The sequence below is a fragment of the Myodes glareolus genome, chromosome 5 (assembly GCF_982192425.1).
Source record: "Myodes glareolus chromosome 5, mMyoGla1.1, whole genome shotgun sequence".
Lineage (NCBI taxonomy): Eukaryota > Metazoa > Chordata > Mammalia > Rodentia > Cricetidae > Myodes > Myodes glareolus.
Window position 1 is genome coordinate 92,317,018 of NC_142030.1, and position 27,840 is coordinate 92,344,857.

Genomic DNA, 27,840 nt, shown 5'->3' on the forward strand with positions numbered 1-27,840 from the left:
GGAAAGCCTGTCATACCCTCCCTTTGGACAGAAAGAGGGCAATGATCCTTGTGTGACATGTTACTTGCTAGTAGTACTGAACGTCCACTGTCTTGAAGGGCTTTGAGTTCTGATCCCTGGTTTGGGGTACTCATGAGTTAGTGTAGTTTTTACACTATCGCAGAATGGCCAAAGAATATTTCTTAGTATTAAACAATTTATTCAATTCTGAAATTTTTATATTAGTAGATCTCAAGGTAACATATGCAAAGGCGAAAAAGAAAAAAAAAGGAAAAAAAGAAAAAAAAAGAAAAAAACATATGCAAATGTGCAAGTTCATTCTTGACAGTGTGCTGGACATCAAACACAAGAATTTCAAGTTGTTTCATTTCAATTAAAATATTTATAGTTCCAAAAACATTTGGTGAAATGTTTAGCTCTTATTGGAAGAAAAGAATACTAAATCAGAGGTGGTAGTGCATGCCTTTAATCCCAGTATTCAGAAGGCAGGACAGTAAATCTGAGGCATTCAGAAGGCAGAGGCAGGAGGATCTCTGTGAGTTTTAAGCCATCCTGGTGTACACAGCAAGTTCCTGAACTTGTCTGTCTTCTGGTCCCCCCTTCTATCTTTTAATGGGGTACTGTGTGATATTTTGACACATGTATTCACGGGCGATGTCCAAATCAGTTTAAACGTGTCTATCTCCTCAAACTCTCTTCTTAAAAAGTCATCAGTAAATCAAGGATGAGGCTCAGCCCTGAGGGCCTTGTCTAATCCTAACAACCCCACAAAGACAGACCCTAATCGGTTAGGTTTCCTCCCTCGGGATACTTTTCTCATAGGATTAAATTCACAACAGACAAATGTGGGGGACACACTCACGCCTCAGTGGTTGTTATGGGAATTAAATAAGACATCAGTGGGGAGGAGGCGATGCAGGGTCAGAGGATAGTGGGGAGTGTGGGAGCCAGGTGACGTGGGTTCGAGCCACTGTTTCCAGCTAAATGTGTAATCCACTCAGGATCAAGTCCTTCCTCTGTAGGAAGGAGTAACAACAGCATTGTCACAGGGCTGAGATGAGGTGTAGGGAACTACCCTGTACGGCTCTGCACCAAAGTGAAGGATTATTTTTGCTCTTAAGCTTGCCCTCCAACAAAAGCTGAATAAGTACTGAATTGGCCAAAAAGGGAGAGTGAGGGAAGGAATGTGAATCTTAGCAGGAGTAGAAAAAAAAAAGCTTGAATAATTCGCACCCTGTTTCTAACACTGACAATTAAACCAGAGCTGCAAGGAGCAGTTCACATCCATGGGAGGAAGGTAAGGACTCCAGAGGGAGGGAGATCTGGGCTTCTGAGGGAGCAAGGAAACCCAGTGCTATCAAGCCCACAGGAGACATGGAAAGTCTCGCTCGGAGAGGGAAAAAGAGGGAGTCTTTCAAGTCCCACTTCTGTGTCTCCCCTTGTGACCTCGACTCCCTTGTGATCCACAAAGCACAGATCCTGGCCCTGAGTCAAGAAACGCTGCTGCCCAAAGCCCCCCACCTAGCAGCTACTGGACAGAACCAAACTGCCTAGGGTTGGAGTCCAGAGAGAAGGCAGGAGCTCTGTTATCCACTAATGAAGGCTCCTCACCTTGCCTGTCTTACCCAGGGAAGAGCAGCCCCTCCAGCCACCCCCACATCACCTTGCCCTCCACTTCCCCTTGGTCATTCTGAAACAGGATATAGTGCCAGGGCCAAGGCTCTGCTGGTTCTGGGCTCCAGTGAGAGGCTGTGCCAGGGAAATGTTTCCACACATTAGTGCCTCCTGGGGTGGGGTCACCATAGCAGGTGGCAGGAACAGGGCAGGGAAGGGAGCAAAGTTCCAGGAACCTAAGGAGAGCAGCTTGCTTTTCCAGGCTCCAGCCTCTGGACTCAGGGGTGTGGGGTGGAGACTGTGAGAGACACTGGTTAGAAACCAGCTGACGCCACACAGGCTGACAGTGCTTGTGGGAGCTTCCCAGTCTGACTGAGGTACTCAGATGTGGAACAGACTGGAGAGGGGAGGAAGGTAGCAGAGACAGGAGAGGCAGCTCCCACATCCAAGAAGAGAGTGGAGGTCAGGAGAATGGAAATCCAGGAAGGCAATCCAGCTCAAGCACCCTAAGTTAACATTCTATCTAGATAAAACTTTCCTGAGATTTTTCCAAAATCTGCATTTGTTAAGGCAGGCTGGGAAAGCAGACTAGTTAAATAGGCGGCATGAGACAGGCCAACACCTTCTATGGCAGGACAGAGGCAGCTGAGGCCACTCGGTGGGAGAGGGCAGGCTGGATTCTGCTCATCTCCTCCTCCTTGGAGCTTGGTCTCTGGAGAGTGGAGGAGGGAGTCAGGCAGATGAACTCCTCGTTGCAAGGTGTTTCCACCAAACCTTTGGTCAATACCGGCTCTGTGTCTCCCTGTAGGTTAGTTCTGTCCAGTGTTGGGCATCCCTCACCCAGCTGCATCCTGGCCTCAGAGTTCATGCAGATGAGGAACTGGCTCCTTGTAGGTGTCAGCATTCTGGATCAACTCAAAGATGAACTTCACCTGGTTCTCGTAGTTCCGCACGGAGATTTTCTCGTTGATTCCATGGATGCTGAGGGAAGAAGCATTTTGTGGGGGAGGAGATAAGAGTCAAATGCTGTAGCAAAAAAGCTGGTCCAGAACACCCTTCCTGGTCTCTCCCCGCCCATGACTGATCTTTGACTCTCCTGAGGGCCACGGTGACAAAAGTCATTAGTCAGCTCATGTGTGACACACCCATTATTTCTCAAGGACCCCTGCTCCCGCACGGGGGTGGGGGGGAACAGTGAATAACTACTGGGGAGTTTAGCCTAGTCCTCTCTTTTGAGGTCGGTTCTCCTATGGTAGAATTATCTTCCTAATTCTTATGTTCTTGGAATAGAGTCTCCTGCTAGAGTTTTTCCTGAGGTTTTGCTCACTAGGGATAAGGGAGGGCAGGAAGGCAACAGCTCAGGGCACCTCTCCAGCCTCTACCTAGGAATGCTGCTATAAGATCTCATGTTTACCCCCAAAGTGCAAAGATGGCAGGAAACAGAGAGGACACTTACCCCCAATTTTAACAACTCCCCAAACATAAACACTATGCTTTTTGTTTTTTTGCTTTTGCTTCTGGTGTTTTTTTTTTGTTTTTTTTGTTTTTTTTTTTTTGAGACAGGATCTTTCTATATAGTCCTGGCTGTTTGGAAGTTTGCCATTAGACAAGGCTGGCCTCAAAGTCACACAGATCCTCATGCCTCTGCCTCCCTTGCCATGGACTACCATGCCTTGTTTAGTGAGGGCCTTTTTTTCCTCTTCTCTTTCCTTCCTTCCTTCCTTCCTTCCTTCCTTCCTTCCTTCCTTCCTTTCTTTCTTTCTTTCTTTCTTTCTATTTTCAAGACAGGATTTCTCTGTGTAGCCCCGGCTGTCCTGGAACTCACTCTGTAGACCAGGATGGCCTGGAATGCATAGAGCTCCACCTGCCTCTGCCTCCCAAGTGTTGGGATTAAAGGCATGTGCCACCACTGCCCAGTATGAGTGCTATTCTTAAAATCACATTCAAACATTTTTATTCTGTTTCAAGTGACTTGTGGTGAGGTCTGAGGTAATAGATTGCAGAAGGCTAAATGGAAACTATCTTCTCAAACTTTGAGAGTTAAAATTGCCTGAAGAATCAGAATAACGGTCGTATTTGACAGTTAAAATCGATACTCACATTTTGGATTTCCACAGTATTTCTTCTGAGAAGGCCAGCTAACATGCTCACCTTTAAACTCGTATGTGTTTGCTTATCAAAGAATGCTGGAGGGTCTCCTTATTTTATAGGTGGAGGAAGTGAGGTCCAGGGATGAGCATTCTCTCAAGGTAAGAAAGACTACCTAAGGATCCCCTTCTTTCCCAGACATGGTTTTGTCACATAGCTCAGGCTGGATCTACGTTTGGCAATGCATTAGGCTGGAGAGATGGCTCAGCAGTTAAGAGCACTGGGTATTCTTCCAGAGGACCTGGGTTTGAGTCCCAGCACCACATGGTGGCTCACAACCATCTGTTCTGGGGTGTCCCCTCCCGACCCTTAAAGGCAAGGCATGCAAATGGTATACAGCTATACAAGCAAGCAAAGCATTCATGCATAAAATAAGAATAAGTAATTTTTTAAAAAAATGGCCATCCTCCTGCCTCAGTCTCTTAAGTGCCAGGCTTATAGGCTACTACATCCAGCTTTACCCAAGGATCTTCTTCCCAACAAGCTCTCATGAGTCACTTGACTGTCTCCACTTGTTAAGAGAGGAGTGTGCATGGGGGCAACCCTCTCGATTCCAGGAGCCATGATGCCAACTCGGGTTCTAGAATCTCTCTAATTTGTCAAAACCTGGCTTTTCTCTATTCTGTAAGTCACCCAAAGGGGAAGGGACAGTTGAGATACATCTCTGGTAAGCCTTGCGGCTTAACCCTGTTCCACTTACCTACTGAAGCCCTGAGGCTGCAAGAAAACGGGGTTGAACAGATAGATGCCGTTGGTGAGGTTGGCATAGTGCCGGCTGTCTGTATTGGCGATGCAAATACCTAGATGGGGAAGAGTAAGGGAAAATGGGCTTCGTGTGAGCCACCTGTTCAGTGAAGTAGGGGAAGCTGGGTGACTGACTGGGAGCCAGATAGGACCTTGGGTCACTGTAGAGTGATAACTGGGATGTCCTAAGAGCATCTGCCTAGGACTCCCCCCCCTCCCCGCTACTCCCCAGATAGGGTTTATCTGTGTAGCCCTTGCTGTCGTGGAACTTACTTTGTAGACCAGGCTGGTCTGGAACTCACAAAGATTCACCTGCCTTCGTCTCCCGAGTGCTGGGCCTAAAGGCATGCACCACCCAGCACCTAGGACATTTATTGTCTAAGTTGCCTCTTTTCAAATCCTTACAAAAACTGTAACTGTAACCAGGAACATAGAACCTCCTGGAAGTACGGGTGAGATATCCTCAAGTGACCCCAAACTAAGCTGTTCTCATTAAATGATGGCCAGGGAGGCTTTTCATTTTGTTTCCACAGCCAAGGCCATTTGCTGTGTGAGGACTCATGAGTTTAGAGAGATCATTTGTTCTGTATTCTGCATCACTTAAGGCAGAAGCCAACGACTGTGGGGGCATTTTACTGAGGTAAAATGGAGCAAAGCTCTGCTGGTCTGTGGGAAAGTCCGAGGAAACTCCCTCTGGATGGGTCCCCCAGCTGGGCTTGGATTTGCCCTGGATAGGCAGGACCTCTGGGAAAAGCCATTCCCAGCCTCAGTGCAAGGGTGGTGAGATAGTGCAGGATGGTATTTTGTGTTTTGTTCTATTTTCCTCTTCTCATTTTCACTGGGTACCTGGGTCTAATCCCATGCGTTGTGGATTTCTTCCTGTTGGCTTTCTCTACCCCTATTGCAGTCTGACCCAACTGCAGGGATGATGACCAGGGACAAGGATGGGGTAGGGAGAGCCTTCGAGGCTGAAAGAGGAAGATGTGGACTGTGAGAACCAGGGTGCCTAGATGTTCACAGAAAGCCACAAGTAAACCCGCATAGAGGGAACTGGACATATGTCCACACATGGAGACCAGAGACCTGGGGACTGCTTGGTCATCACTACACCAAAATCCTCTGGTAGCATCTTTCAAAAAGGCAGATTTCTGCTGGAATATGAGAGTGGGCCCAGGTGTTCTACATTTTATGAAGTTCCTGGGAGGACCACTGCCAGATTTAGACGGCATTTGCACAGGCGGGGGAAATGCAGAGGGGCCTGCAGGCGTTAGACCCAGGAGGAGCTCTGGTATGGATGTCATGGGCTCAGAGGCTTTTCTGGGCGGTTGTTCTAAGTCCTGCTACTCAGCTGTTATGCTAGGTCGGTGACAAGGTAACTCCTCCAGGAGAGGTATATCTGAAGCCAATCCCTCCTCTATGTCGGAGGGACACAGAACACTACTGCCCTAGGTTAAGCAAGGACCCATCCTCGGCTGACCTAATTTATTGTTTCTGTCCTTTTCCTGTTTCCCTTCTCACTTCCACCCCGGGGGGAAAGTACAGTTCCAGGGACAGAAGCAGCCAGCTGTTTCCAGGATGAATGGCTGGGTTGGGGGCAGGGAAAGGAACATCAGATAGGAAGCGGTCCCGGCCACCACCACCCACCAGCCACAGCTGATGAAGTCATTACCGGGGACAACAATATTGACTTCCGGGAAGACGGACTGTATGGTCTGTTGAAGCAGCTGGTAGCCTATGGCCGTGGCATCGGAGGGGCTGACGGGCAGGGGCTCAAAAGACCTCAGCACATGTAACTGGACTCGGTCATCAGCCACGATGTTCTTGACAAGTTCGAGGACCTTCGGGGTAGAAACCAAGAGGGTTACAATTCTCGTTGATCTGCTACGTAAGCACCAAGTTCAGATCTTTCGTTTCAGCAAGGTAGCACTCTAGAGTTTAGAGCCAAGACTTGGTTTTTGCAGCGGGACCCAGCTTTTGCTGCCTGGCTGTGAGTGATGGAGGAGCTGGCACTTCCTAGAAAGCATGGCAGGATTCAGCTAAGTGTTTAGGAGGATTGTCTTACAGCTCTGAGTCAGACGGGGAACTGGATAATCTGGAAATTGGTTTCTTCCCCCTAGGGTCGTGTGAGCCATGGGCTTAGGTAAAGTATATGAGATAGTAGGCTGAGAAGAATCTCAGCCATCTCGAGAGGATGACCCTGCTCCAACCTGAGAGCCTTGGCTGGTGACAAAGGGCACAGGTTTCCTTTTCCTCTCTTGAGCTGCTGCCTGTTTGTAACCAAACACACCAAGCAGAAACAGGAGCTCAACACACACAAGATCAGGAGTGCGGTGCTGCGGCTGAAGGTTTTCCCTTTGTCTCTTTTTATTGAGAAGGACCACGAGGAAATTCCCAGAAGAATCGAGCCTGAGGTGACTAGGGGGTATCCAGTGGAAATCTCTGGTCCCAGGAAGGGTGCAGAATGGACCCGGAGGCTTCCAGTGGTCCCCAGCCAGCCCAGTCAGCTGCAGAAGGAAAACCTCATTTGAGCAGCGGTTAGTTTGAAGCTGCTCCTGTTCTACGAAGGGCTCTGTGTCACCGCTGGAGAACACCCACATGGGAGAACTCATTTTAGGCCCATGGCCCCTAGACGTGTGACAGAAGCTGCATGTGCAGCGAAGGCTCCCACTTCTAGCTCAGAAACTCCATCGGAATCAAAGCAAATGCCCTTCGGGGAGGGGTGAGGCTTAGAAGAACTCATTTTCAGCCAGAGATCAGTTTCATCCCAGCACTAGTGAATTCACCATGGGTATGGCTCAATGGTAGAGTGCTCGCCTAGCATGCACAAGGCCTTAGGTTCAAGCCTCAGTACCTTAAAAAAAAGTATATCTAGTCCTCACACATTGTTTTGTCCAGGGCAAGGCTCCTAAGTTATCCCCTGTGCAGTAGAGAGAGGCTGTGCCTGCTGTTTCTTGCTTCAGCCACTCCAGAGGTTTCTGCATCTGGAAACTGAAGAAGGTATGATGACTGAAAGGTTCCTTTCAGTGAGAGGCCGGGGCCTCATTCAGAGGCAGGGACCATGTCAGCCTCACTCCCTTATCTATAGTATTGAGCAAGTAAAAAGCAATAATGTGGGCTACTTGAGCTATAAAAGACAAGACCCAATGAAAATGATAAGAGGCGTTGTTCCCCTAAGTACCTGGCCCACCATATACAGTCAGGAGTACTGGGATGAGTGTCTGCCTGATTGCCTAAGGAAGGTGCTCTGCAGAGACCCGAGCACAACCTGAAGTGAGGATTAGATAGAACAGCATTCTTCTTAGGTGTGTAGTTTGGTGTTAGGAATCTCGAGTCTGAAGAGAGGATATAGTACTGGTAGGGAAAAGGCAAAAAAGATTCCTCAGGTGGAGAAGGATGGGTTAAAAAAAAAATGAGGCATGACAAAAATGTTGGTCTCTGGATAATTCTTCACAGTGGTGTGGCTTTGGGCCAGGCCCCCAGACCTCTCTGTTATCAGGAGCTGAGACTCTTCTGTGGTTAAGACGGGCCTAGCATTACGTCCTGCTTAGTGCAGTGTGCCCAACGTGGACGAGAGGAATGGGGCCAGGTGTTACAGGAAGCCACGCCCCAAATTCAGCACAAGGAAGAGATTCATAATCAGGATGCTAGAAAAGGGGACGGTCTCTGTCGAGTGGCAGCTTGTCGTGGGTCTTCTTCCAGTAAGCAGTAATACAGCTGGATGGAGGCTGGACTCACACCAGAAAGACATGATTAAATTTTGAGCAGTCAGTGTTCTTACCATCAACAAAGAGAACACACAAACAAAAGGGAAACATCTCGACACACAAAAGAGACACCATAGACTGGCAATGTGCCGGAACTGTAGATGGAGAATTAAAAGGTCAGGCTCTATAGCACCCTTGGAGGCCGCTCTCTCCATTGGTAGTCCCTTCTTCTAGTCCCGTTATTGTGCCTCTGATTATTGCTGGAGGGGTCGTGTTCCTTGATTGCAAACAGACACAAACAATTATTATAGTCCAGAGTAGCCTCTGACTTACTATCTTGTCTCAGACCTCTTGAGGACAGGGATAAAGGTCTCTTCTGGCTGGGTGTGGTTGAGCATAGCTTTAATTCCAGTGGAGGCAGGAGGATCTCTGAGTTCAAGGCCAGCCTGATCTACAGGTGACTTCCAGACCAGTGGCAGGCTACATAGTGAGACCTTGTCTTAAAAAAAATGGCCTGTCAATATGTCCTGCTAATACTTCACTGCCCCTGCATTTAACTCTGCTCATGTTTCCACTGACACTCCACAATCACTGTGTGACCCAGCAGCCTTTATACTACTTAACAGCTTATGTTACTCTGTTCATTCGTTTGATTGCTTGCTACTGCCCCTTCTCACTGGACCGCAAGTACAATTAGAGTGGGAATCCTGTCTTTCTGAATTACACTATCCCAAGTGCTGAGAAGAATGTCTAGCTGGGTCTAGGGGTGCAAGCCTGTAATTCTAGCTGCTTTGGAGGGTGACAAGTTCAAGGCCAGCTTGGGCAACTTAGCCAGGCCCTGTTTCAAAATAACAAAGTTGGAAAAAGTGGGGCGGGGTCTTGCCTGTGCGTGTGTGACCCCAGCCGCCTACCTCTACCTTGTGAGGTGCAGACAGAAGAGGAGAACTGTGGCGCCCACGCGTGTTCCCACTGGACCCAGCATGACGCTCTGAGCCTTGGCCCCTGGACAAGAGTGACCAGGATAAATGGGTCCTTTGAGCTTCCTAAAGAATGGAGGTTTTCCAGGATAGCCAAAACAATCCTGGGCAATAAAAGAACTTCTGGAGGCATCACAATCCCTGACTTTAAACTCTACTACAGAGCTACAATACTGAAAACAGCTTGGTATTGGCCTAAGAACAGACAGGAGGACCAATGGAACTGAATAGAAGACCTGGATATCAATCCACACATCTTCGAACACCTGATCTTTGATAAAGAAGCAAAAAATATCAAATGGAAAAAAGAAAACTATTTAACAAGTGGTGCTGGCATAACTGGATATCAACAGTAGAAGAATGAAAATAGACCCATATCTATCACCATGCACAAAACTCAAGTCCAAATGGATCAAAGACCTCAACATAAAGCCAGCCACACTGAACCTTATAGAAGACAAAGTGGGAAGTATACTTGAACACATTGGCACAGGAAACCACTTTCTAAATAGAACCCCAGCAGCACAGACACTGAGAGAAACAATTAATGAATGGGACCTCCTGAAACTGAGAAGCTTCTGTAAAGCAAAAGACACAGTCAAAAAAAAAAAAAAAAAAAAAAAAAGCAAAAGACAAAACGACAGCCTACAGAATGGGAAAAGATCTTCACTAACCCCACATCAGACAGAGGTCTGATTTCCAAATTATACAAAGAACTCAAGAAATTGGACACCAAAAGATCACATAATCCAATAAAAAACTGGAGTACAGACCTAAACAGAGAATCCACAACAGAGGAATCAAAAATGGTTGAAAGACACTTAAGGAACTGTTCAACATCCTTAGTCATTAGAGAAATGCAAATCAAAACAACTCTGAGATTCCATCTTACACCTGTAAGGATAGCCAAGATCAAAAACACTGATGACAACTTATGCTGGAGAGGTTGTGGGGAAAGAAAACACTTCTGCATTACTGGTGGGAATGCAAGCTGGTATAGCCCATTTGGATGTCAGTGTGGCAATTTCTCAGAAAATTAGGAAACAACCGTCCTCAAGACCCAGTAATACCACTTTTGGGTATATATCCAAAGGATGCTCAATTGTGCCACAAGGACATTTGCTCAACTATGTTCATAGCAGCTTTGTTTGTCATAGCCAGAACCTGGAAACAACCTAAATGCCCCTCGACTGAAGAATGGATAAGGAAAATGTGGTACATTTACACAATGGAGTACTAGAAAACATTATTTTGAGCAAGGTAACCCAGACACAGAAAGACAATTATCACATGTACTCACTCATAGGTGGTTTTTAAACATAAAACAAAAAAAACCAGCCTACAAATCACATTCCCAGAGAACTTAGACAACAATGAGGACACTAAGAGAGACTCACATAGATCTAATGTACATGGGGAGGAGAAGTAGAAAAAGACAAGATCTTCTGAGTAAATTAGGAGCATGGGGGACCTTGGGGGAGGATTGAGAGGGGGAGGGGAGAGGCAGGGAGGGGAGCAGAGAAAAATGTAGAGCTCAATAAATATCAATAAATAAAAAAATCTCATAGAGGTGATGAGTGAAAAGACCCCCCCCCAAAAAAAAAATAGAATGGAGGTTTTCCAACCTCACTGGGGCAGGTGGTCAGGATGAGTTCAGGAGATTCCAGGAATGTCATCAGATAGACCAGGAGGGAAGACCTTTTGGCTAGGAGGACAGAGTGTGCCAGGACCAGGGAGATGAAAGCCCTAATGGGTGGAAAACGGCCTTTGGAAAAGGATGGAGTTTGAATGGGCTAAGGGAAAAATGGGTGGAAAGCTCAGCTGACTAAATCCAGTGATTTCCTGAAGCTACAGCCTGCAGGGAGAGCACAGGGCTGGCACCTGCTGAAAAGCAGCCAGATCCAGGATTCACACTGAGCTCAGACCCCTTCCCCGTTAGGCAGGCTGTTAACCCACTCCTGAGTCCATGAGATCGCTGGGCCTATATAGTTGGCATAGATTCTTGTATATAGATACAAGTTAAATTATATTTGTTATTTCTGTTTACAATATTTATACACCTATGCAAAGTTATTTTGTCAGATTGTATACATGCATGTTTCTACTTCTGTTTAAGACATTTTATATATTGATACAATTTTTAGGATATATTTATCATATTATATAATATATTTCTATCACTGATCAAGATACTTATACATTGTTTACATTTTAAGGTTATTGTCCTCATTTACTGCACAGTTGTTTACAGATTATTTAATATTCTGATATGAAGTCTTAGTCTTTAAGTTATACAGATATTAAGTATTATAAGTCAATAGTCATTCATGTTTGTTATACATATAGTTAGATTAATTAGGTTCTTTAAATACATAGATTGTATTCTGAATAGATAGGTAATCTTCAACCACTTTAAAGAGATATAAAACATGGCATTTAAATAACTTAGGGTTTTGTTGACACAAGACACAATTGCTCCTGACAGCACCAATCTATTCCCGAGAGAATGTTGAGCACCAAAGATACTCCACTTGGAGTTTCTTTTCTTTTTGCCACAACTGGTCTTTGGACAAGAAACTGCCCATGACTCAACCACTGACAAAGTGTATGGTATCCGTACTAAATAAGCAGGATACATACACACACAAAAGACTGCCAAACCTTACCAAAACATGGTAAGACGGTTCTAAAAATTTCATGTCTCTAAAAATGGTCTATCAGTTACTCTAGCCCTTAGCCAAAGTTGGTTGCTTCAACATTGCAAATGAGACTTTGGGTGATTGCCCAAGTAGCCAGCTGTCTCTGTCATCTACTGCACATTTTGGAAGCTGCTTGATTGCACTTCCTGCCTACTCAAGTAATATTATCTCCCTTCTCAGGCCTTCTATGGGGTTAAAGATTAGACAGATGTAGTTATCTTCCTTTTGTGATTTAGCCAAGTTATTTCCAATGCAAGACTTAGACTCCTTAGGATAAAACATTTAGCATATGTTCCTTGCTTAATATTGTTTATGCTGGTTGTAATCCTAATTTTATACTTGATATTTGTTCCTAGTATATATCGTTTTGTATTGGGTTTGGAACTCTCTTACTTAGACAAAAGGGAAAGGTGATGGGGAACCTCCTTTAGTCAATGACCTTTAAGAGGTTGGACCAGGTTAGAGTGTGACCTTTGGGTACCCAGAGAAAACCACCAGCCCGCCCAGGGCTCTCTCTCTGGTTCCCGTGTTACACATCTGAGGTTGGACTTCTCGTTCCTGTTCCATGAGTTTGCCCCTTATAATAAAGAATTATAACTGGAATCATTTGGAGTTAGCTTGGGATTCTTTGACTAGCGTCCTCACCCCCTTCTCAGTAACAGGAAGAACTCTCAAAAACTAACAAGTAGGAATCTAGGTGTGTCTGACCCTTGAGGACATGGGCCAGAGTCCCTACTGTGTTCTAGAATGTATTATCCATCTCCCAGATGCTGGGTTGCCCTCTTGGGGTTTTCTTTCTTGCTGTTGTTATTGTTATTTTGAATGTGTGCGTGTGTGTGTGCGCATGTGCATATATGTTCCTGTGCGTGTGTGATATACAGATCAGAGGTCAATGTTGGGTGTCTGTCTCTATTATTCTCTGCCTTAGTTTTTTATTTTATTTTTGAGACAAGATCTTACTATGTAGCCTTGTCTGGTGTGGTTGTTTTAATAAGAATGATCTCCATAGGTTCATATGTTTGAATGCTTAGTCATCATGAGTGGCACTACTTAGAAGAATGAGGAGATGTGGCCTTGTTGGAGGAGGTATGCCACTAGGCCCAGTGTTTCTCTCTTCTGTGGATCCAGAGGTAGAACTTTCAGCTATCTCTCCAAAACCATGTCTGCCTGTGTGCCACCATGCTTTCTGCCATGATGAGAATGGACTAAGTCTCTGAAACTGTAGGTGAGCCCCAGTGAAATGCTTTGTTTTATAAGAGTTGCAATAGAACACTGATTAAGAAAGACATCTGGCTTGGGACTCATTATATGGACTGGGCTGGCCTTGAATTCAGATTCACCTGCCTCTGTCTCCCAAGCACTGGGGTTAAATGCACACACCATCACATCCTGGTCCACCTTATGTTCTTAGGACAGGGTCTGAACTTAGAGCTCACCAGTTCAGCTAGACTGACTAGGTAGCTAGCCAGCTCCAAGGATCCTAACTCTGCTCCTCAAGTGTTGCATTAAGGGGTGCACTGTTTACCCAGTTTTTTTCTGCGGGAACTAGGACTCCAAACAGATCCGTAGGCTTACATGACACATACTCACCCACTGAGCCATTTCCCCACCTCCTGTTCTGCTCTTCATTGAGCTACTTGGTTTTTACTGAGAATTTCATATGAGTCCTGTATTTTTATCATTCCACCCTCTGACTCCTCCCACATACCCCCACTCTTTTTCAAATCCACGCTCTCTTATTCCTTAATTACTATTGTCTTACATACTCACCCCCCCCCCACACACATCTACAGTCAGCTGAGTTCATTTAGAATTGCCCATCTGTGCTGCTGCTACTTTTGAGGCAAGGTCTCTAGCCGCGGCTAGTCTCAAACTCCTATTTTCTCATTTATCCAACTCTTCTTGGTCTTAGCAACATCCTAAGGGTTCTTTAACACCCAGTTCAAATTTCTATTGTAAGGAAAGGCCATTTTGGCCTTGGAGGTAGCTTTGCAGGGCTCCTGGGGAGACTCTTCACCCCGACTATTACGGCAGCAGCAAAGGGTTGCAGATGGTGGCAGCCTCGGAGCCAGATTGTTGGATGTGTACTCACAGGCACACGGCCTACCAGCTCTGTTGCTCTGCAGCCCAATTTCCCTTAGCCGAGTGAGGACAGCAGAGACCCTACCTTACTGGGCGGTGTAAGTGCTAAGGAGTGAGAGTGTGCATCTGTGTACACAAGGATGGAGCCAAGCACACAGCAAGCCCATTATAAATATTTACTACCATTTATTTGTCCTTGTGTTTCAGCCTTAGATTCCAAGTTTTCCCAAACCAGACATGTGCTATCCTATGTTGCTGATGCATAGGGGATTTTGGGAAACAAAACAAAATGAAACAAACCTCATATGGTAAGGGTCCTACTTCTTGATGCTGGATCTGCTCTTTGGAACATGGGTACATACCTCACGAACTGTCTGTGAAGGGTGAATCCGGAAGTTGATTGTAGCCTGAGCCAGCGGGGGGATGACATTCACCTAGACAGGGAACCAGAGATCTGGCCTGAGCCCTCCTCATGTCTCCAGAGCTGGCCCCTGCCCAGGAAACACTAACCAGGAGGAGGAGAAGCAACTGCTCTGGTTTAAGGAGTCAGGGCTTCATCCCAAGTCGGCCCTTGATTTCTCCCGGCCCTCCACCTGCTGGCACACTCACTTTTAGGGTCTCTGCTTTAGGTGAGATCTTTGTGTTTCTTGGCCCTGGAGGGGTCACAGAGCAGTTCAGAACAGGACTGTTTTGCCTGTGACTGCCCAGACGATTCTCTGCTGTGCCATCGGAGCCCTATGTGTGTGTTCCCAGGACACCCTGGGAACTTCCGTTAATATTGGGGCTTATTTGTGGTGGAACACCCAGGGTCTCAAAGGTCTCCATAGCACACTGCGTTCAATCCCTGAAGGGATGGTAGTGGTGGTTGTTTTGCATATCTGGGTACAAAATCTACCTAGTTTTTGTCTGAACCTATGATTAGTTGGAGAAGACAGGCTACAGTGGGATATTTCCTTGATGTTTTGAGAGAGATTTCCTTTATCTTTCTTTGAACTGGCAAGATGCCCCAAAGCACCAAATATAATAACATACTGGGCTGTTGCAAACTGGCAGTGTGATTTCTGAGTAGCTATTACTTCACTGCAACTCTGCTTCTCCAGCTGGTAGCTGGAGCAACGCTACTGCACAGTCCTAGCGGTGCTCCCGCACCGTCCTAGTGATGCTACTGCATAGTTCTAGAAGAATCAAATGGATATCCCCCAGCCCTGGTGGACAGAAAACCACAGGTCAAATGAGGAACGTAATATGCTGGTGCTAAAGCAATAGCTGGACATGTGTGACTATCCTGAACTGCAGCTGGGGAAGATTATGCGGGCTGGCTCTGGTTTGTTATGCCAGAAGTAAATTTGGAGGCATCATCTACTTCTATCAGAATTTGAATTTGGGATCATGTGTGGTGGCACACGCCTTTAATCCCGGCACTCAGGAAGGAGAGGCAGGCAGGTATCTGTGGGCTTTAGGCCAACCTGGTCTACATCGTGAGTTCTAGGTTATCAAGGGCTACACAAACAAAATGGCAAGCCCAAATCATCTTCTTTTCCAGATTAAGACCATATTGTACTTGAGGAAAATGGTGGCCCCTGAAGTTGTGCTGGGGTGGGTCTAACTTCCTTTAAAGCCCTATGCCTCCTTGGGCTTGGTCCTTTAACAAGAGACACCCCTTAGTAGACAGGGCAACTGCAAGTGGGCCAATTTACCGAAAACTCAAGGCTTTCTTTATAGAATAAAAGCTTATCACATTATTGATTCTTATTTCTAGAAGAGTAAGGCTCATATAGAAATGATAGTCACTGAGGCAGACTTTGGGAAAGGATATAGATTTTACGAGTGGCAAATGAGTGAGTGTGTCTTTGAACTTACACCAGGGGAACGCAGATCAATCACCCATCGAATTAGTTCAGTGGGTAAAACTTTAAAAAGAGACACTTTTAAAAAAGATTCTATGGCTGGGTGGTGGTGGTACATGCTTTTAATCCCAGCACTCAGGAGGCAGAGGCAGGCAGATCTATGTGAGTTCGCAGCCAGCCTGGTCTACAAGAGCTAGTTCCAGGACAGGCTCCAAAGCTACAGAGAAACCCTGTCTCGAAAAAAAAAAAATCTATTTGGCCAGTGCTGTTGCTCAGTGGTAGAGCATCCACCAGGGAGAAGGCTATAGGCTTGATTTATAGCATTACAAAAAGTAAATGAAGAACCAAAAATAGAGACCTTTGATGGTAAAAGGGTTTGAAGGTTTTAGTCTATATGACCAAAATGCTAGGAAAATATAAAGCATGCAGAATTACATTCAGGGCATGGGTTAGGAGACCCAACCCCCCAAACCCTCTCTAGACATGCATAGATAGATGCCGCCACACTCTTAGTGGGGTGTAGACTTTGGCTGGAGCCTTTGCTCTTGAGGCTGACCCTACTGAGGACAGAACAGTGGCACGGGACGACACTGCCCCTTCCATTACTATGGCCACAGCAGGAGAGGAAAGCCCACATACAAACTCAAGGAACCGAGGTGCAAGGGCAGCTGGAGGAGCCAGATGATGTTACCTTGACTCCTGCATTGAATATGGTGAGGGCGGTGGTGGTTCTGACCAGGGCGTTGGTTATGTGATTCCTCTCCATTAGCCTAAAGCGAAAAGGCTATGGTTAGACATCGGGAAGAAGTCATGGAATGTCACTCTCTGTCCTAAACCCTGGAGACCTTTAAGGCCGAGAGAGACATCAGCCTATACGTTAATAACACGAAATATCTATGACTGAAAGATGACTGGTCAGGCCAGGTAAGCCAAGAAATGGGGGGGGGTGGAGGGAGGGCATCTGGGGAGGGAGATTTCGAGGAAACAAAATACGTTACCTGCTTACAATGGGCTGAAACAGCCACAGGTTCCCAAAGAGTATATTGGTGGGGAAGGAAAACTGAAAGGGAAGGAACAAGGTCAGCAGGAGCGAAGGGGTTGGCATGACAGGGCCGCTGCTGCTGAGGCCTGAGTCTCTACTCCAGGGCACAGTGCTCAAGCTCCCCTCCCCCACCCCACCCCAATCTCTGCTGGAGTGAGGTGTTTCCACCTGGGTGGGCATATATGGCTATCCCGAACAATTGCTCAGCAGTCACAAGATGCATGGGAAACAGTTTTCGAGGGAACCTGGGCATGCTAGGACCTTGGATAAATCCTATCAGCTTCGGACAACACATCCCTTCTCGCTCAGCCGCTGCTGGGACTGGGTAAGAACAGGCAGAGACCTGATTGACATGGTGACCCTCTCCACAGCTCCTTCCCACCCACTTCTGCTCCTCATCTATAGCTGGCCGGGAGCACAGACGTCCCTCCCATACCTCTCTCGACAGCAGCTTCAGTGTCTGCTTCAGCGGCCCACTCCCAAACATATTCGGCATTGGTGTCTGCTCCAGTCTGGAAGAGAAAGAGTTCTCGAGACCAGGCCTCCCCCAGGACCAAGATCAGTGTCCTGGAGCTGAGGGAGATGGGTGCAAGCTTCAACGAGCCTGCCCAGTTGTCCACCTGCCTACCACCGCCAGCAACCCGAGGTGAAGACCCAGAGCATCAGCAGGAGCTGGGGCCGCAGGGGTGAGTCAGGGCCTCACTCCTCTCTCACTCTGCTCCTCTGCTTTCTTAGGGCCAGGGGCCACCTCAAGGGTTACTGTATTCCCTGACACAAAGCAGCTCTCTGTCCTTCCTAGTTAGGGTCACTATCGCTATGACCAAACGCCAACTGGGGTTTGAACGCCACGATCCAAAGCAACTGGGGGAGGAAAAGGTTAATTCAGCTTACACTTCCACATTGCTGTCCATCCTTGAAGGAAGTCAGGACAGGAACTCAAACAGGGCAGGACCCTGGAGGCAGGTGCTGATGCAGAGACCATGGAGGGGTGCTGCTTACTGCCTTGTTCCCCATGGCTTGCTCAGCCTGCTTTCTTATTGAACCCAGGACCACCAGTCCAAGAATGGCCCACCCATCATGGGCTGGGCCCTCTCACATCAACTGCTAATTAAGAATATGGCCCACAGGCTTGCCTACAGCCCCATCTTCTGGAGGTATTTTCTCAAGTGAGGCTTCCTCCTCTCCAATGACTCTAGCTTGTGTCGAGTTGATAAAACCAGCCAGCACTCTTTCTTTTTACTTTGCTAAGAGAACCTAGATACAGGTAAGTGGTGTTCTTGCAAACCTTGGTCTCTATCCACAGCCAGGGCCCCTTATTTATCTTTGTGCCCCTGCCAGATCAGCAGGAGAATTAAGACAGTGTTACCAGTCCCTGGCAACTTGTAATTCTAACTGCTTGGCCGAGCTCCGGACTACCCTGTGCTCTGACTTGGTTTTTGTCTTCTGGCTCCTGCACGTCCTCTAGTTGTACTGACAGATCCTCCAGTCCCAGTCCTGTTCTGAGTATTGGTGGCCTTGTCCCTCCTGCAGCCTGCACCTCTGTTCCTCGGGCCAGCTTGATGGCAGGAAGCATAGGCAGGCTGGATCCTCAGTCTCAGAGTGGCCAAGTGCCAGGTCGTCCATCCCATGCAGTCCCGGAAGAGGAGCCAGGAGCTGCTTACCGGCTGACAGCGGCAGAAAGGATGCCAATGCTCGTCTCCTTTGGGGGAGCTGAAGAGTGTCCTGGAGTCATGTTTACTTGCAGCATGAGATCAAGGGCACCCTTCTCTGCAACTGAAATCCTGTGGGAGAGGATCAGAGAGGAGTCTTCAGACTGCTTCCCACTAAACTATTCCGTAGACCCACAGGCTCATCTACACGGTGGCCTGGTGGTCTGGGAGGCTAGCTTCATGCTGTCTGAAAACAATTCAACACTAGAAGAAGGCTATGGGGGGAAGCCCAGGACATGGTGGTTAATAGAACAGAATATCTGAGTGTGCTTACAGGGGGCAGGCTGGATAATTTCAGATGCAGTGATAATCTTTCAGGGTGGAAGGTGCGGTGCTTCACTTACATAGCAAAGGGCTTCTTGAGGTTCGGAAGAAAATCTTCCATGATAAAGCTCCCTTCATCCACAAGGAAGGCCAGCCGAACGCCCCTAGCCTGTAGGAGTGCTGAGATCTTCTGAGCGCCCTTTATCCCAGACACCTATAGACAGAGAGCCCAAAGTACAGTCCTTCTCAGCCAGGAACGGACAGACAGACAGACAGCGACTGTAGGCTCACTCAGCCAGGAACGGACAGACAGACAGACAGTGACTGGACTCACTCAGCCTGCCACCTTCCTTCTAGTCTTTTTTTTTTTTAAATGGGGCAGGGCCTGAGATAATTCTGTCTCACAGAATTGTCCAATTTCAGAGTCCTGCTAATTTCACAAGAGAAGGAACTGGGAACAGTGAAGGACTGGGTAAGGTTTAAGGCAGGTGGCATCACTGTGAATGAAACACCCAGTTCTCTTTCTGTTGTTCTTAGGTTTCCTGGGGTAGAATTGCCAGGCTATCTTTTGGCTTAGATAGTACCAGGGAGTTTAATGCCGGCACACAGAGAAACTGGCAACAGCCACAGGATCTCATGGAGCCCCTGCATCTGATGGACATACTGGATCCAGGTAAAGCACCCCACCTCTAAGAGACCCTGAGACAGGTACTGGGCAGACAGCTTACCTCCTCATCGTGGCCCAAAGCAATGAAGAAAGATCTTCTAGGGCTATAGTTTCTGATCAACAGGAGCTCCAAGGCCTGCAGGATAGCCTGGGATTCAGAAGAGGAGGAGGACTCACTATCGGAGTAGGCTGAAGTCAGAGTCATTCATCACTAATGGTGGAACTAAGATCAGATAGACTGGCTTTAGAGAGAACAGCTTCAGGTGGTTCAGAGCTCGGTAGAAAACCCTTACTCCCTGAGAAAAGCACACATTTATCTGTGCCACCTGAAAGGTCCCTGTGCAGCCGCGGGTTATCTACCGCCAACTCCTCCACGGTTGAGAAATCAAGGCCCAGAAAATGAAGAAATGAAGGGAAAAAACTGATAGCTGTCATTCAGGCCTTCTACAGCCAATCCATGTTCTCTCTGTCTCTGTCTGTCTGTCTGTCTGTCTGTCGGAGACAGGGTTTCTCTATGTAGTCCTGGCTGTCCTGGAACTTGTTCTATAGGACAGGTTGACCTTGAACTCAGAAATCTGCCTGTCTCTGCCTTCTGAGTGCTGAGATGAAAGGCATGGGCCACCACTGCCCAGCTCCAGCCAATTCTTTTAACCATAATCTCCTCCCTCTCCCAGAGTCGTCCAAATTCTCCCACCCTGGAGCAACTTTTGGGCTCTAAGGAAGTTATTAAGCACAGCACTTCAGACCATCACAGAGTTCTTGTTGTCCAGTGTGCCCCGGCCATGGATGAAGCCATCACGCTCCAGGCCTGAGAACGGGGGCACGTCCCATCCTTCTTCAGGGGCTGGAACCACGTCAAAGTGAGCCATCAGCATGTAGGGCTGCAAGCTGGGGTCCGAGCCTTGCACGGTAAGCAGGTGGCTGTACGTCCCCACGACTTCATGTCGGATAAGGCTGCTGTGGAACACTGTCGGGAAGACTTGAGGCAAAGGAAAGGGATGAGAAGCGGTGAGAACGTCAGGGCCGTAGTTTCCTTCTGGTTCCCTCCCATTCCTTGCTCCTAAGTCCTTTTCTTTTCTTTATTTTTTGAAAATGAATTCCCCTTACAGATATAAATCCTGATCTGTCTATTTAGTTTCTGAAATTCTTCTTCTCTCTCTCTGTGTGTACATTATCATTCCCTCCAGGATCAAAGCCTTCCTATTTTAATGTGCTATTTAAAATTGTACCATTAAATATCTGGAGATATGGCTCAGAAGTTAACAGTATTAACTGCTCTTGAAGAGGATCTGAATTCAATTTATAGCACCCATATGGCGACCCACAATCCTCTGTAACCCCCGTTCCAAGGAAATCTGATGCCCTCTCCTGGCCTCTGAGGGAACTGTCTACATAGTGCATAGACAAACATGCAGGGGAAACCACCATACCCTCTCTCTCGCTTTCTTTCTCTTACACACACACACACACACACACACACACACACACACACACACACACAATGGGTAATAGCTGAAGATCTGGCTCATTCTAGCCTAACATATTGACATCTTTATAGATGAGGGTTGTGTTAAAATCTGAATGCAATAGTTCCTAATATCCAAATTATTTAGAGGAAAACATAATCACTATCTCTTTGAAAAATTCTAAGGTCTTTTCCTTTTAAGAAAGCACCATGGGCATGTACCTGCAGGAGGCTGAGGAAGGAGGGCCTGAGTTGGAGGCTAATGGGCCACAGAGACGGATGCACGCAAGTATCTAGTTAGAGCTACCGTCGCTGTGATGAAAGGCCACGAGCAAAGCAACTGGAGGAGGAAAGGGTTAGTTTGACTTAACTCTCACATCTGTGGAATTTGAAATTTGACTTTCACTGTCCATCACTGACGGAAGTTAGGATAACTCAAGCGGGGCAGGAACCTGGAGGTAGATGCAGAAGCCATGGAGGGAGCTGCTTACTGGCTTGCTCAGCCTGCTTTCTTTTCTTTTTTTTTTTATACTTTATTTTTATTCATTCTTCATGCCTTTCATGTCATGCTTCCAAATCCCACCTCCCCTCTCATCATGGAGGCTGCAGTGGACACAGTGAGTCATGCAGTATACCCTTTAGCCATCCTTTTTTTAAAGTTTTTCAAGACAGGATTTCTCTGTGTAACAGCTCTGGCTGTCTTGGAACTAGCTCTGTAGATCAGGCTGGCCTTGAACTCACAGAGATCCGCCTGCTTCAGCCTCCCTGAGTGCTGGAATTAAAGGCGTGTGCCACCACCGCCCAGCTACAGCATGCTTTTTTATAGAATCCACAGCCCAGGAATGGCACCACCCACAATGGGCTGGGCCCTCTCACATCAATCACTAAGAAAATGCCCTACAGGCTTCCTCACAGCCCAATCTTATAGAGGCATTTCCTTTTTTTTTTCCCAGGGTGAGAGGGGGTTGAGACAGCGTCTCTCTGTGTAACAGCTGTCCTGGAAGTCCCTCCTTAGACCAGGCTGGCTTTGAACTCACTGAGATCCGCCTGCCTCTGCTTCCCTGGTACTGGGATTAAAGGCGTGTGCTACCATCACCACCTACAGACATTTTCTCAATTGAGTTTCTCTCCTCTCATATATATCAACTTGAGTCAAGCAGACATTAAACTATTCAGGACGTAAGATTTTCTTTCCTTTTCTTTTTTGAGGCATGCTTTCACCTCATGGTCTAGGAACCCATGATCCTCCTGCCTCAGTACTCCAAATTCTGGGATTACAGGTGTGAGCCACCATGTCTAGCTTCTTTATAATATTTTCAGTCAAAGGTTGGTTGAACCCATGCATGAAATCCATGGATACAGACAGCTGTGTTTAAGATTTTAAAAATTATTATTACTTTTACTTTTTAAAGTATATGTGCATTTTGCCTGATTGTATGTTGGTGTGCCTGCCACATGTGTACACCTGTGCCTGGTGGTCATGGAGAGAGGAAGAGGGTGTTGGATCCTCTGAAACTGGAAGTACAGATGGTTGTGATTCACCATGCGGATGCCGGGAATTGAACTCAGGTCCTCTGGAAGAGCAGCAAGTACTCTTGAACCACTGAGACATCTTTCCAGCTCCTGTACTTTGCTTTAATTGACCATCTGTGAAGTGATGAATATTTGGGATTTTCCATTTGAGGCTATTACATATCATATATTTATAAAAAATATATAAATACATAATGCTGCCATGAAGAAAGAAAACAGTGTTTTCAATATTTGCATTTTGTGGAGATAACTCTGCTGTGTCCGGCCATACTTCTTTATGTGGGAGTGGATGTTCTCAGTGCGGATTATTCACATTACTGGCAGGCCTCAGTACAGGTGGTCTAGCTAATCCCCCCTGGGCTGTCTGGGAAGCATGCACTTACTCCTTTGTGCACATCTAAATACACACACACACACACACCAGACACACAAAAAAAAACCTGAAGAAGAGTGTGCTTCAGTCTGTCACCAGCTTATTTAGTTTACTGTCACTGTATATATTAGTTCTCGAAATTGTTTTTATTTTTAGAGAGACACAGAGAGAGAGACAGATTTGGGATTGCATCCAGGGTCTTGCAAATCCTAGGCAAACACTCTACCACGGAGCTCTATCACTAGGCCCCTAGCTTATTCTCCCTCTCATTCCCTCCCTTCTTTGATAATGACTTCTTGCCTGACCTCTGGTTTGGTGACAATGTTTTAGTCCCAGATCCATTCGTCCCAGCATGTTAGAGAGGGGACTACTTGATGCTCCGAAGCTGGCTTCTCCCACCTCTGACATCTTGAAGGGGGGGGGGGTCCTCCCTATTCTCCATTAGATTTTTTTTTTCACTTTAAGATTCTAACATCCTCCCCAATCCTTTCTTCCCAGCTCTGGGCTCCACGGTCATAGGGATGAAGGAAGGGGGAGGTGCTAGGATAGGTGAAGAATGCTGGCTGCCAAGAGGCTAAAGAGGGTGTTAGTAATCAGTGTAAATGAGCCCACTAGGTGGAGGGCCTTGAGCTGTATGAATGGGTCTGTGGGAGGAGGAGTGGGAGGTGCTGGAGCAGAGTTCTAGACATTTGCACACGAGAAGGAATCCCTTGTTTTACCTACTAATGTCCAGATCAGACAGATACATATGAGAGAATCACAGCTAGTTCTCAGTTCTTCAAAGGTGAATTACATTACAGTCCTCACTTTATCCTCTGCTGTGTAACTTTCAGAGTCTCCCTTTCAGACAGCCTATGTCCAAAGTAAAAAGCACCCCCGCAATGTGACTGTCTTCTATTAGAAACAAAATGCATTTCCTGTCACTTTGTCAAGAACACAGTCTCTCGTGTGTGTGTGTGTGTGTGTGTGTGTGTGTGTGTCTCTGTCACCCGTTGCCCCCAGTTTGCAGCTGACCTTTACGCATGTATTCTCCAAACTCAGCGAGGGCTGTGGTGTTGGATTCCTCATGGCTGAAAGACACCGTGGGAATCTGGATGGCACCTGTCAACAGAGATGGAGGATTCAAGTGGATAAAGGTTGGATATTTCTAGTAAAAATCTGAAACCACCAGGTGTGGTGGCACACGCCTTTAAAACCAGCACAGAGGCAGAGGCAGGTGGATCTCTACATTCAAGGCCAGCCTGGTCTACAGAACTAGTTCTAGGGCAGCCAGGACTACATAGAGAAACTCTGTCTTGAAATCAAACAAAACCTGAAACCATAGCCCGAATGTAGCAGTGCACACCTGTAATCCCAGTAGGCTGGGATAGCAGAAAATGTCTCATACAGAAGACAAAAAAAAAAAAAAAAAAAAAAAAAAAAAAAGTCGGGCAGTGGTGGCGCACGCCTTTAATCCCAGCACACAGGAGACAGAGGCAGGCAGATCACTGTGAATTCGAGGCCAGCCTGGTCTACAAGAGCTAGTTCCAGGTCAGGCTCCAAAGCTACAGAGAAACCCTGCCTCAAACAAAACAAAACAAACCAAAACAAAACACAAACCAAAACAAAACAAAAAACCAAAAAAAAAAGAAGACAAAGAAAATGAAATAAAATTTTTTTTTTGAGGGTCAACATAACATTAAGAAAATTTTGGATTTTAAGTCACTTAAGTTTTGTCTGAAAGACACAGTCACCTCTAGCTAAGGATGAACTCTATCACACCACAGCCTACTACCCAGATGGGGAATTTTAAGTCCAAAAAGATTAAATTGCCCCCCTGAGAGCAGATCCAACATCTGACCTTCGATGCTTTGCATCTTGTTAAGGAGTTCTGTGCCATGATGCTATGAGGTCCTGCTAAGCTTTTGTTTTCTTCTGTGCAAAGGGACTCTGCCACAGTCCACCGGTCTGCAAAGGGCTATGGGCACGATGGGAAAGCTCTTCCCAGGCCATTCCAGGTCACTCCAGGATAAGCACAATTCATCTCCCACGTGGGGGCTAGCATTTGGTCCCTGTGTCGGCCTGCACATGTTTGCGTATGCAGGTTTTATTAATCCAGTATTTAATGAACGGAAAAGAGGAGTTGAGCCCAGTGGTCACAAAGCATTACGTGAGCTCACATAAATGCTCCTCTTTCCTCCTGAAAGGCACAGGCCAATGAGTTGGTTGCCTTGTTAGGTTCCTCGTATTAGGGGGCAACTAGATACATATTACACGGCAGGAACAATGCTTTCCCCTCAGAGACAGCGAGTCCCACGGATTCTTAAATGTTGTTACCCAGAGCCCAGTCCTTGCCGGAGTCCTGGGAAAGATCATTTAACAAAGCAAATCACTTTTAAGATACCTCGGAGATTTAACAAACATGATACCTTTCAGAGGTCGAGAGAGCTACAAACCACTTGTCTGAGGCAGGCAGGGGTAGGGTGGGTGCGGGCTATGCCCAGCGGAGAGAAGCTGGAGCCTCCAGGCTAGGCAAGGGGACACCGACGAGAGGGGCGTGCCAGACCCGTGCACCGTGTGCCGGGACGTGTGCGGGAACGCTGACCCGGCCAGCCCGCGGTGTGGCGGGTGGAACTCTAGCCTGAGCAGCGGTAGATTCCTCTGCCAAGGGAGGAGATAGATAGTCCGGGGATGACTGGGAACTGAGGGACCCACGTCTGAGCCCAAGGGGGCGGAGGTTCACCTTTCAGCGCCTCTTTAATAGCGACGCGCTCCTCCTCGCTGAACTGGGAAGGGATCCGCGAGGCTCCCCAAATTTCCCTGCTGCTAGGGCCGGTAGATCCAGAGACGGTGGCGAGTAAAATCAGGAGGGCAGCTATCAGGGCCCGCCCGCTCACGCACCGCCCAGCCATGTCTCTCCCGAGGCCTCGCCAGTCTGGCCAGAGTTTGGACCTAAAAGTCGAAAGCCTGACTCGCCGCTGACCAATCATCGCTTGATCTGGACGGCCGCCAACCAATCAACAGAAGGGCTCCGCCCCTGCTCCGCAAGGCCTTTAGGGGTGTGTGTTTTCCCAGGGTAGGCGGGAGTAGAGTCAGGAAGCAAATTGAAGCAATACTGGGCTCTAGGCAAAGGTTAGGTCTTCACTGCTCTTGAGATACTGCTTGGAGATGCTGTGAATCTTCTGTGTATGAGAGCAAAACAGTTCAGTGAGTGTGTCAACCAGGTTTATTAGACCTCAGTCTCTCTTTTTAGATTTATATTTTTGACTTCTAGTCCCTAGGTTCTGTGGAGGAACCCGGTGGTTTCCGGTTTTAATTTCATCAAAACCTGCCACAGCATGGCTATTAACGGATAGTGTTTTGACATACCAGCTTGGGACAGTTTGCTCCTGTTTAGGAACCTTGCTGGAACTGTTTTAAACCGTTTCTTAGTGTAACTGTACACAATAATGTGCAAACAATGGAACCTACCTGTAGTTGGAGATGTGACCTTTGTTTCTCCTTATTACGCCCAGATCACGGAGCTCCTCCTCCCCCAAACCAACTAGGAGACCGAGTCCTGTAAATAAAAGCAAAGAGTCTTTATTCTTACACAAGTTTGCAAACTCAGTCTCTCCTCCATGTGTCCAACGTGATAGGAGTGATCGGAGAGCCCTGAGCTCAGAGTTGGGCTTTTATAGTAGCAAAGGTGGGGGTGAGGGATTGCTAAGGTTCAGGACCCCTGATTGGCTGATATTTGTCTAGGGGTGTCCTAGTGAAAAGCGAAGGTGTGTGCTGGCAGGTGATCTTATCTACAACGGTTAGAACGTTAGGAATTTCCTTTGGATGGTCTATTCCTGGGTGGTGCCTGGGTAGTCTCAGTTTGTGATTTTTTATCAGAACCAGGTATTGCCTGCCTCAGTGCAAACTACTGAGACTCAGGCCTTTTTTGAGCTTGTGGTTGTTGAGTCCTACACTCCTCAAGGGCTAACCCCGGGCAACAGGCCCCTTCCCCACAGCTTTGAATTTAAGCTTTCCTGGGGTCTTCCTTTAAAATTCTCCAGCTTCTGTGTGTGATGGTTCTTAAATTCTCTTTTTAATGACACCAAGAACCCCAGAGGAGATTCGAATTTCCCGGGTATGATGTCTCTGCTGGGGCTCTGAAATTTTTCTGGTAACAACTCTTTCCTTCTTTTTAATTCTTAATTGAAACTGGGCTGTGGTGGTGCACGCCTTTAATCCCAGCACTCAGGAGGTAGAGACAGGAGGATCTCTGAGTTTGAGGCCAGCCTGGTCTACAAGAGCAAGTTTCAGGACAGGCTCCAAAGCTGCAGAAAAACCCTGTCTCGAAAAACAAAACCAAAACGAAAAAATAATTCTTAATTGACAGAAAAAATGAAACCCTGTCCTGTGCCCCTAGATAGCATCATATAGGCTTCATTATGACACTTTATACATGTATATAATGAATCTTGATCCAGTGTATTCCCCTGACCCTTTTCTCCCTCTCACACCCCACCTTGTTGTCCCAACTAGTCTGCCTCTGGTGTGTGTGTATGTGTGTGTTTGTATGTGATCCAGTGAGTTTGATTAAGGCTACTCAAGGAGCATGGGCAAATTACCAGTGAATATCCACCTGAAGAAAATTTCTGTTTCTTTCCTAGCAATATTGACAGCTTATAACTTCTCAAGAAGTGGGGATCCTGCATGAATCCCTTCCCCCTCCATGTCAGAATGCGTGTTGCCCAGTTCTGTGCAGGCAGTCTGCAAATGCCGACTGGTTCAGAGTGCAAAGGCCGTGTATTGCCGGGAAGAGAGCATTCCATAGCACACCTCCCTTCCCCCAGCTCTTACGTTCATCTCCATAAACACATTTCTTACAGGTGTGTATTGTATTTTGAACATAAATATCTCCTCTCCGGTACTCTCTACCCTCTATTTTCTTGTTTCTCTGATCCATTGATCCCCATAATTTCCCTTGACAATCTCAGTTCTTTCCTTTAGTCTATACATA

General features: G+C 46.9%; 1 protein-coding gene across 2 annotated transcripts; it reads right to left on the reverse strand.

Moving 5' to 3' along the window:
- Positions 1–178: 178 nt before the first annotated feature.
- On the reverse strand, positions 179–26,406 carry Pm20d1 (peptidase M20 domain containing 1). 2 transcript variants are annotated; one of them, XM_087906530.1, is made up of 13 exons: positions 26,319–26,406; positions 23,883–23,969; positions 20,244–20,476; positions 19,559–19,645; positions 18,911–19,044; positions 18,519–18,638; positions 17,294–17,369; positions 16,814–16,875; positions 16,507–16,585; positions 14,331–14,402; positions 6,176–6,344; positions 4,463–4,562; positions 179–2,595 (listed from the first exon to the last, which is right to left on the reverse strand). In XM_087906530.1, exons 2-13 carry the CDS (start codon positions 23,890–23,892, stop codon positions 2,472–2,474), a joined length of 1,266 nt encoding a protein of 421 aa, XP_087762656.1. In that variant the 5' UTR covers positions 23,893–23,969; positions 26,319–26,406; the 3' UTR covers positions 179–2,471. The 2 variants fall into 2 exon arrangements, with proteins under 2 accessions (XP_087762656.1, XP_048286649.2); XM_048430692.3 differs by lacking the exon at positions 26,319–26,406 and adding an exon at positions 25,591–25,792.
- Between the last annotated feature and the right edge of the window lie 1,434 nt (positions 26,407–27,840).

What these genes read in the sequence shown, in the direction of transcription:
- Pm20d1 (XM_048430692.3), bottom strand. Translation starts at nt 25,759, where the DNA reads ATGGCTGGGCGGTGCGTGAGCGGGCGGGCCCTGATAGCTGCCCTCCTG. An exon ending in CTTTCTGCCGCTGTCAGCCG is followed by an intron (nt 17,370 to 18,518) that starts GTAAGCAGCTCC and finishes TTTCTCTTCCAG; the next exon opens with ACTGGAGCAGACACCAATGC. An exon ending in TATTCAATGCAGGAGTCAAG is followed by an intron (nt 14,403 to 16,506) that starts GTAACATCATCT and finishes TTCCCTGTCTAG; the next exon opens with GTGAATGTCATCCCCCCGCT.